The 10,544-nt window shown below is 41.1% G+C and overlaps 1 protein-coding gene across 2 annotated transcripts; it reads right to left on the reverse strand.

The window, feature by feature from the left end:
- Positions 1-3,362: 3,362 nt before the first annotated feature.
- On the reverse strand, positions 3,363-9,267 carry LOC148374597 (tubulin beta-2A chain). Of its 2 annotated transcripts, XM_088338396.1 has the most exons (4): positions 9,023-9,267; positions 7,818-7,926; positions 6,039-6,149; positions 3,363-4,592 (listed from the first exon to the last, which is right to left on the reverse strand). In XM_088338396.1, exons 1-4 carry the CDS (start codon positions 9,077-9,079, stop codon positions 3,523-3,525), a joined length of 1,347 nt encoding a protein of 448 aa, XP_088194522.1. In that variant the 5' UTR covers positions 9,080-9,267; the 3' UTR covers positions 3,363-3,522. The 2 variants fall into 2 exon arrangements, with proteins under 2 accessions (XP_088194522.1, XP_088194515.1); XM_088338389.1 differs by lacking the exons at positions 7,818-7,926; positions 9,023-9,267 and adding an exon at positions 7,652-7,702.
- Positions 9,268-10,544: the final 1,277 nt, after the last annotated feature.

The raw sequence follows: 10,544 nt of genomic DNA on the forward strand, positions 1-10,544 counted from the left end.
CATTGTCTCTGTATCTTTATTTTGCATGTCTAAGATTAATACAAAAAAAAAAGCCCACAAACAAGAAAACGGGGAAAAAAAATGAATTGGAGCTAAAAAGTGGAAATGAGTACTGGACAATGTCTTAAATGGCATGAATCATTGACATGAAATTGGTTTCTGAATCAGTGGATTTAATAGGGCAGCAAAGAGTTTGACCTGACGGGAGAAACTCTTATCAACTTATTGCATAATATTGTGCATTCTTTGCTTTCAAGAAATAGACATTGTTTTTTAGTCATTATGTCTTAGACATTTTGAGAATAAATAACCATTCCAATGAGTTTATTTTCAGTATCATGGGGAATTATGTTACCAGTACGTTATCTTGTGTCAGTGTAATCACATACAAATTAAACTTAGCTTGTTTGTAAATGTGTTATATTATACACATTTACAGGTGGTGTCCTCAACTTGAAATTTTGCGGCTCTATGCCGCCATCTCCTGGCTTTAAGATGGCAGCCTCAGTCATTCCACAAGTACTTACAAGCTAGTCTTTTTTCATCTTTTTAAAAGTTTGGGTTGGCGTTTGGAATGTATTTGAAAACAGGCCTTTTGGATCCTTTAACTACTATTTCCTGTGGTGTGTCTTGGGCAAGCACAGCCAGGCAAACATATGTTTCTACCCGGTCTCAAACCAGGGACCTTTCCTGTGTTAGGCACTTCTTTATGCGCTGTGAGTCCCAGAGCAGCAGTGCTTAAAAGTAAGAATGGCGCTGTGGAAAAAAAAAATCCATATAAGGGCTCTATGAACTCAGTTGGGCATTGTTAACACATACAGTACTTAAATAGATGAAACTCTCTTCCTTCAACTTTTTAAAATCGCCTCAAACGATGCAGCCCACTTTTGTGAATTTTTACCCAGAAAGTGTAAACAACAACAAAACATTAAAGCAGAATACATTTTATAGTATTACTCGAGGGTCACGAAGCTCAGCAATGGGTAAATTAATAAAACTAACAGGAACCAGGCAATATTCATATTCACAATATACATCATTATCTGGTGACATGAGACCAAATTTTTACGACTTGAATGTGGTAAATGTTTTAAGATAAACAGCATTATTTTATTAATGTTCTCTGGTTGATCAAGTGTAATCAGCAACTACAGCTACCGTGGGTGCTTTGCAAGTGGCACTGGCTTTGTCAAAATCCAGTGGACGTATTAAAAACAGATCATCGTCTCATTCATGTTATTTGCTTCTCTCAGTATTGTCTCTCAGGCCACATATTATGATATTTTGCCTACAGGCTTTGTGTTTGACACATGTGGTCTTCGGTCTTTAATTTCACACATATAGAAAATCCTTATCTCTGTCTTGTGTGACGTCATCCTAGTTCCAATCAAACCAAGCCCCACCAAAACAAACTCCAGCACCAAAGCTGAAGCAATTATGAGAAGTAGAAGTGACTCATAGCCACATTTACACTCGCCTCTCGAGAAATTCACACAAGCATTTTTTTTCTACTAAAAATATTTCTCAATGTTATGCTATACTGTTTACTTTTTCAATCTCACTTTGATGAGAGCTAAAACATTCTTCCTTTCCCCTGCTGGCCAGTGTGTGTGAAGTCATCGTCCATGTCAATGCAGATGTTTTCATAATGAGGAATTCCTGGCTGACAAACACATGTGATTGGGTGTGGCCGCGTCTAAAGAAACTCGTCATCACGATACTGCTGATGGAGACTCAGCGATACTTGGCAGTGACTTATAATGATCACCTCGCAGTTTGATGTCAATAATATGGCGACAGCTTCATAAAACTAAAATTGAATTAATGTAAGGGTATTTGCGATCAATTCACATGAATCTGTTTCACAGCCCTCAAAGTTATAATATTTTTTGACAACCACACCCTTTCTGGTAAAGCTGAACAAGATTTTGTTCGTGGGAAGGGGGAGCAGGTCAAACTCCTTCTGAGCAGACATGACATGCGCCTGCAAAAATATTTTTTAATGATTTGTCTTTAAAGGTGGGTTGTTTGAGGTCTTCTTCAAAATTGAAAGTTAAATATTTTCTCTATTAAGTATGTATTAACAATGCCCAACTGAGTTTGAAGAGCCCTTCTGATTTATTTTCACGGTTCCTATCTGCTTTTGTCTTACTTTTAGTAGAGCTGTTTGGGGTGGTCCAGAGAGTGGGAGAGTGCTGAAGAGTGACAGCTCTCCCTTGACTGCAAATTTTTTCATTTATTTGTATTTGTCAGTGTATCATAAAAATAGTGAAAGTAAAAAAAGCCTGTTTATATTACAGTTCAAACAATATCCCCAACCCCAAGAAAGATGAAAAAACAAGAGTTCGACAGGGTGTAAGAGATGCATACGCATCATGAATAAATTAACAGAGGCCTCAATGATGATACAAGGCAGGAGACGGTGGCAGACAGTAACAAAGTTCCAAATCCTGTACAGGTCGCCTGAGTGGTGGCTACTGAGTGGTTAGCGCGTCTACGGCACAGTTCTGAGGTCATGGGATCTATTCCAACTACATGCCTTCCTGTCAAGAGTTTGTATGTTCTACCTGTTCTTGCGTGGGTTTTGTCCAAGCACTCCGGTTACCTCCCACATGCCAAAAACACGCATGTCAGGTTAATAGACCAGTCCAAATCGTCCCTAGGTGTGAATGAGCGAGTGAGCTGTCTGTCTCCGTGTTCCCTGCGATTGGCTGGCAACCAGTTCAAGGTGTCCCCTGCCCAAGATGCCCGGATGGGTTCCAGCACCCTGTGACCCTAGTGAGTATAAGCTGTATATCTATATCAGGTCAGATCCTTCAAGTTGGGCCTCATGACATGGAAGATAAATGCAAATTTGTGAACCTGCAAGTATTTAAAAAGGGCAAGTTTATATCTAGCCCATGTACTTGTATTTGTTTTTTTTAAATTAATGATTGTTTTACCACAAGGTGCTGAACGATACACAATGTACCTTTAACAAAAATATATATATATATATTTTTAAATATTCTTTTCATTAAATAAAGACAAAATCGCTACTTTTTTATAAAAAAAATAATTTATGCAATTTTTAGTTTTGATATAATTAAGTTATTAAGTCAAATCTAAGTAATTGGTTTTAGGAAAAAAAACATTCATGTTTGAATATGATTATCGCTTGACAGTACAAAAAATAAAGCAGGCCATATGAGGGCTTCCTTTGCTGATCCTTATATGTGTCAAACCCAGGGCCCAAGGGCCCATTTTTGACAATATCATTTTATATGGAAATTTCTGGCCAAGTTGGGGTTTTATGGTGTGATTTGTAGTCCGGAAAACACAGTTAACCCGTTTTAAATGTGTAAAAAAATAGAGAAGCTGAATTTGCTGAGTAATCTTTATTTGGTGTTTATTGATACTAGACTTTAAACAACAATGGCAGCGTTGCTAATGCATAACAAGGACTACCGAGATGATCCTCATCATCTCGTTCTGGTTCATCTCAAGAGTAATCTGTTTTGCAGTCGGTCAGGCCCCGCCTCCTCAACGGCGGCTATCATCCTCCTCAATTTCATCCTCCTCATATTCTTCCATCTCGTCGGCGGTGGCGTCTTGGTACTGCTGGTACTCAGACACCAAGTCGTTCATGTTGCTCTCAGCCTCGGTGAACTCCATCTCGTCCATTCCCTCGCCCGTGTACCAGTGCAGAAAGGCCTTCCGACGGAACATTGCGGTGAACTGCTCCGAGATCCTTCGGAAGAGTTCCTGGATGGCCGTGCTGTTGCCGATGAAAGTGGCCGACATCTTGAGCCCGCGGGGCGGGATGTCGCATACGGCCGTCTTTACGTTGTTGGGGATCCACTCCACGAAGTAGCTGCTGTTCTTGTTCTGGACGCTCAGCATCTGCTCGTCCACCTCCTTCATGGACATGCGGCCGCGGAAGATAGCCGCCACCGTCAAGTAGCGGCCGTGGCGCGGGTCGCACGCCGCCATCATGTTCTTGGCATCGAACATCTGCTGGGTGAGCTCGGGGACCGACAGTGCGCGGTATTGCTGGCTCCCCCTGCTGGTGAGGGGGGCGAACCCCGGCATGAAGAAGTGCAGGCGGGGGAAGGGCACCATGTTGACGGCCAGTTTGCGGAGGTCGGCGTTTAGCTGGCCTGGAAAGCGCAGGCACGTGGTGACCCCGCTCATGGTGGCCGAAACCAAGTGGTTGAGGTCGCCGTAGGTGGGCGTGGTCAGCTTCAGGGTGCGGAAGCAGATGTCGTAGAGCGCTTCGTTGTCTATGCTGAAGCTCTCGTCCGTGTTCTCTACCAGCTGGTGCACTGACAGTGTAGCATTGTAAGGCTCCACCACCGTGTCGGACACTTTTGGTGACGGCATGACGCTGAAGGTGTTCATGATACGGTCTGGGTACTCCTCGCGGATCTTGCTGATCAGCAGCGTGCCCATCCCGGAGCCGGTGCCGCCACCCAGTGAGTGGGTCAGCTGAAAGCCCTGCAGGCAGTCGCAGTTCTCTGATTCTTTCCTCACGACATCCAGGACAGAGTCCACCAGCTCAGCACCCTCCGTGTAGTGCCCCTTTGCCCAGTTGTTTCCCGCTCCGCTTTGACCTGCAAGATGCATGTTCCGTCACTAATTACGGCCTGTAAGTATTGGTTGGTTTATTCAACGGACCAAGCTGATATATTTTTTTTTAGTACAAAACCTGAATAAAATCAATGATGATATTTTGTTCATTTCATATCACGTATATTTGTCCATTCTTCCTAAACACCATTAACAAATGGTATTCTATTTTGCGAGGTACTCGGGACTTCAAGCAAAAACATCCAACCAAGTTTTTAAAATTTGGTAAACGGTGTTCCATCATTATCTTAAAGTACATGACTACATAAAAAATAAATCCGATAGAAGTACTCTCATCATCCATAGGAAAAAAAGCAGTATAATCTTTAAAAAAAAAAAACAACAACCTCAACTTGAAATACTGTTTTCACGCTTCTTTCAAATGTGTTAAGTGTCTAACGTGCATCATAAAATGTGCCCAAAATACCTGCCAGACATGAAGATCTGTAACATAAAAAGACCAAGCACTTGTCAGTAGGTTACTTTCTATCAACTTTTTCTATATAAAAACAAAAATGTTACAGAAAAAAAGAATCACAGGATATCACACAAACATTATTCAGTACAGATAATGAGTAATAAATCTACATAGTGTAAGTTTACTTTACCGTAACTGTGCAGTTACATACATTAAATTATTATATTCATTCAGTGTTAAATTACTCTCACAATTCTTTGATGTTTTTTTTTTAGATTGGTGAATTTCATTATGAATATTATCAATACAATTAGTGTGTAACATAATAATGTGCTGAGTGTCTGCAGATGCAATTCTCCTGCTTTATTGCAGAGGGCAATAGTACTGATTTAGTGCACATATCAGCACCAAACAATAGAATTAGTGATATCCAGTCATTTTCATCTTGTTGCATGGACTTTTTTTTCGTAATGTTTACCTAAACTGATACTTTTATTTAAAAGGAGCAGCGCGTAGACTGAATTTATAAGTTAAGGTAAGACAAAAAAAAACAGTTGTTTTCTATGCTACAGTTTATATATTGCTTTATTGTTTTACTAATGAAATGATGAATAAGATGTACATTTGTTTATTTGTAAATCCGACTTTGCCTCACCAGATACGTCCCTCACAGCAGGTCACTGATTTACAGTATATAAATGACCCCAAGCTAGCTCTCAAAAAGTCAGCCACTAGTCCAATGCTTATTGCTGTATCTTGCAGGCGTGGAGAGACCGATTAAGGCGTGTCCGTGGCTCTGTGCCTTTACTGGTTGACAGCTGCTCAGGACCTTTGGGACCACCAGGAGAGCTGACAACGTGTTACATCGCGCCACGCTAACAATGCATCACTCCACTCGGACAATAACCGTCAAGAGTCGTGCTAGGCGGAATGTGGCGAGGGCTCTCGGGACACGCTCGGTTTGTGTGGGTGTGGTGTGTGTGACTGAGGGGGACATGGAAATTCTACTCACCAAAAACAAAGTTGTCAGGCCTGAAAAGCTGCCCAAATGGGCCTGAACGGACCGAATCCATGGTCCCGGGTTCCAAGTCCACCAGAATGGCCCGCGGGACGTATTTGCTACCTTCAGGATGGCAGAGGGGAGAGAAAACGAATGATTTTATTCCACACTTCAGAACTAAATGTCTTTCATTTTTCCCTGACGTATGAAATTCATGTTTTAATACAAAAAGACCTTTAGAAGTGCGGCTGCGCAAAATAATGCAAGACTTCTTCCAGACCAGCGAACCTCTGAAAGTGCTGAGGTCAGCGCTGTGGGTTCAAGCACGGCCTTTCCCAAAAATGTGTCTTCCTTTCAATCCTGGTCTTTGGGAGGACAATGGACGCCTGTTCTAGCTATTGACCAGTTCAAGCTTTTGTGCTCTCAACAACTTTATGACTTTTGCACACAAAAAAAGGACTTTTTTCTCAGAACAGCTCTGTTTTTTAGGTCACAGCCTTAACTGTAAAAAACAAAAAAACTAATCTGTAATGCATTTGTGCAAGACTGACACTTCTTTCTCTTTTTTTGTTTCATAAGGGACTTTATAATATTTGACCACTCGATGTCGCTCTTTTGTGTAGTATGGCTATTACCTGCCATCAGTCTGCTGTTAATTTATTTATTCATTTATTTATTATTTTTAGGAACACAAGAAAAATGACGTCAGCTGGCACACCTAAAGTTCTACAGTGGTATAAAGGGACAGTGTGTATCATTTGACCATTAGATGTTGCTGTATGGTGTACTGAAACTGGAAAAAAATGCTACAAACTGTATGTAAGAATAGGAGATTTGAGATTCAGAGCAACCAAAATGTACTATTTTACTTCTATCAATTATTGCCCAGCCTTCTTGAGGCTTTAGGGTTCCCGTAGCTGCAAGATGGTGGAGAATCACATAAGCTTCCCTCAGGTGAGGCTCAAGTTATGTGAAATAAACGCAAATTTCTCGACCTACAAGCATTAAAAAGAGGACGTTTATTAGTTAGTTCATTTTTGCTCATTACTCAAACCAATATTTTTTTTCATTTATCAGGTTTCTTTTACCACTAGGAGCCGCTTAATATTACAAGATGGCTTAAGTAATTCTACCCCCTTTCCCTGAAAAGATTTCGTTTCGTTAAATGAATTTTTTTTTTTTTAAAACAGTTTTGTAATTTCTTTCTCAATTGAAAATGAATAAATATGTCGTACTGACTTAAATAATATTAGTGTTATGCTCTTCTAACAAATCCGATGAATTCCAAGACATTTTTGGTCATCAATCACTTATACTATGATTTACTAAGAAAATTAAGTATTATTATTTTGGATCATTATAGACTCTCACCAAACCTTGGCATGTTTACACTCCTTTGTTGAAAAACTTTATTCATGAAATTTTAATTTGAAAACAAAATTGCATGTGAGATCAAAAATATAATTTAATGGGTGGATGGAAGGATAGATGAATAGATGGATGGATGGATAGTCAGGTTTGTACATAAATGTTATGCAAATCAGTAAATCAGCAGTGACCCGAAGTAACCTCCCTGCAGCAACAGCAAGAGGCAACAGGAAGAAATGAGATGAGAGTGCAGATACCTGTGCTCCCTCAAGAGGTAACGGTGGAGGTCGACATAAAAATGAAGAAAAACAGACAAAAATACATCAGCTTCTGCTCTCTGTCCTTGGCAGTATTCAGTCATATGAGACACTACTCTCTTAAGCGGTAGTTTACCCAAACATTTCCTTTTCGTTGGTTGTTTACCTGAAGCCTCATTGTAGTAGACGTCGATCCTCTCCAACTGAAGGTCGCTGTCGCCTTGGTAACTGCCTGACGGGTCGATGCCGTGCTCGTCGCTGATGACCTCCCAGAACTGGAAGGCGACATCCTCGTCTGAGTTCACATGTTCGTTTTAAAAAATGTCCAACACCCAAGAGGCCACTTTTAATCTGAGGCTGCAATTATGCTTTGGGCCACAGGTGGTAGTAGCAAGTAGAAAACTCCCAACCTCTGCATTGTAATATTTTAAATATTTGTTTATGTATTTTTAATAGAACCATTTTATGGATTGATTTAGTCATATCTTTATGGAACTAATTTTAAATATTTTTTTCTTATTTAATTCAGAGCACCAATTTTTAGTTTTTATCAAGTTATCTATTCATTTGTTTCTGGATTGAATCGTCTTGTTTATCCAGCTAGCTAGTATTAATATAAAAACATAAATAATCTTAATATTAAAAAAAAGATTTTAACTCTACACAAAATAAATACCGAGAGTGGAGAGTGATGGGTGCCGCAAGGTGGTACTTGCCCAAGACCACAGGATGTCAACCCAGGTAGTTCAGGGATATGTGAACATTGTTTTTCACAATACTGTATCACGGTTCCCTTCGGCATTAAAATTAGAAGACAGTATTTTTTATTTTGGAACTAACTCAGTATATAATGAGTTTAAAAATATATTTAAGAACCTGGCTTTTCCTGTGGAAAACATTATGCCCCACAACCTCACTGAGACCCAAGCTCCGGCGGCTCCCTAAAATTTCGAGTTTGAGACCCCTGGTCTAAAACATTTGACAATGGCAAATATGAAAAACAGTTCAATAAATACATGAAAGAGCCAATAACAATGACCGATATATTTTCCTCCTCCAAAAACCTTCATGTTTTTGGTCGGGAATGCAAATGCAGGGCTGCCCCTGAATGTAACATCTGAGTTAAAGCCACACCCTTCATATTGACTCTCATCTAATCGATGCTAACATAACAAGACAGTTCATTTATATGTTTTGTTATTTTACATTATAGCCCTACAAACCCTAAACCTGACATTAATTGAACTAAATTAGGATATATGTAGCTAGCACAAAGCATCCCGAACTGTCCAAGCATCTAATGGCTCCCTGGGGCGGAACCTGACAACTTCCTGGTTTAGATTCCTGAACATCACTCAAGGACTGGAGTACCTTGGCCCCGATCTGGTTGCCACATTGTCCCGCCTGGATGTGCACGATCTCCCTCATGGTGCAGTGCGGTTCAGCGATGGACGGATGCCGACTGACTGGGCGCGTTGGTTTCGTCTGCAGGGTGTGTCCGCTGCTGTTGTGCCCCGGCCGGCGTCTTCTCTTCAGTGATGCTTTGCTGCTGCTGGTGCTGAGGAATCGCAGCACTAGCAGCTCCCCAGGCCGTGACGTGGCAGCATCCTCAGCATCCCCCGACAGCCAATGGCAGAGCTCGGTAAAGACGCAGAGGACCCGAGCACTTGAAAGTGCTGCATCATCGACCTGCCTAGGCAAGCAGATGGCGCATGAAACGTGGGAGACTTGTATTTTATATATTGTCCATATATTATGTTTGCAGATGTCATGTTTGAGTACGTTATCCATTTAGCTTTGTTCATGTTGAGTCAAAAATTCTAGAAAAAATAAAAAACAAATATTGTCATTTTGTATCCATAAGATCAATGAATTACATTTTCATCCAATATTTCCGTCACATTTTGGTATCATCTTCATTTACCAGTGGCTATAGCTATTCATGTTTAGCTATTTGAGCAAGCATATAAGCCTAAGGGCAGGGGTGGCGAACACGCGGCTGTAGAGCCGCATGCGGCTCTTGGCCGATAAGAATGCGGCTCTTTGCCTCATCATATTTTCTGTTTACTGTGGCTCTTTACCCGGTTTCATGTTTAGTTTTTTCCCCCTCTTAAAACACACCTTAATCCATCAGAGTTAATAACAAATAATAAATAATATTTTCAAATCCAGCACCCGGCCTTACTGTGCGGAGTTTGTATGTTCTCCCCGTGCTTGCGTGGGTTTCCTCCGGGTACTCCGGTTTCCTCCCACATTCCAAAGGCATGCATTTGAGGTGGATTGGCCGGTCCAAATTGTCCCTAGGTGTGACCGAGCGAGTGAGTTGTCTGTCCCCGTGTGCCCTGCAATTGGCTGGCAACCAGTTCAGGGTGTCCCCTGCCCGCTGCCCGATGATTGCTGGGATGGGCTCCAGCACCCCCGCGACCCTACTGAGGATAAGCGGTGCAGCTGATGAGATGAGATGAGATTTTCAAATTCATTTGGCAGGTTTGTTGTTTTTATGCTGCTCCGGACACATAACTGACTGCCAATCATCTGCGTAGGTTACATCTAATGCTGGGAAATTAATTAAACATTTCATGAGCGTGCAGACTGTTCCCTCAAGGTCAAAATGGCAAAATGCAAAGCGAAACGGAAATATGAAGATGAACACAGGGCATTTCGGGAAGAATGGGAAGATGCTTGCTTTGCAAATCATTGTTTATTAACCAATACCATGATATCCCATTTCAAGACTTCAAATACTCGGCGTCATTTTAGCATAACCCATGCTAATATTGACACGGAATTCCCCAAAGGTACTGAACTACGAAAGCAAAAAAATTGAGCACTTTGGAAAGCCAGGTAAAATGACAGTCAGAAGTTTTTCAGCAATTGATTAAGCATGGAGAAA

This window comes from Urocampus carinirostris, chromosome 1 (assembly GCF_059441175.1).
Source record: "Urocampus carinirostris isolate Australia breed hairy pipefish chromosome 1, RoL_Ucar_1.0, whole genome shotgun sequence".
Taxonomy (NCBI): Eukaryota; Metazoa; Chordata; class Actinopteri; order Syngnathiformes; family Syngnathidae; genus Urocampus; species Urocampus carinirostris.

Excerpts from the sequence above, each read along its gene's own strand:
- LOC148374597 (XM_088338396.1), bottom strand. The coding sequence starts at position 9,079 with ATGAGGGAGATCGTGCACATCCAGGCGGGACAATGTGGCAACCAGATC. Across the intron at positions 7,927-9,022 it reads GCAACCAGATCGGGGCCAAG|TTCTGGGAGGTCATCAGCGA; the intron begins GTACTCCAGTCC and ends GTCGCCTTCCAG. Across the intron at positions 4,593-6,038 it reads GCCTGACAACTTTGTTTTTG|GTCAAAGCGGAGCGGGAAAC; the intron begins GTGAGTAGAATT and ends TGCATCTTGCAG.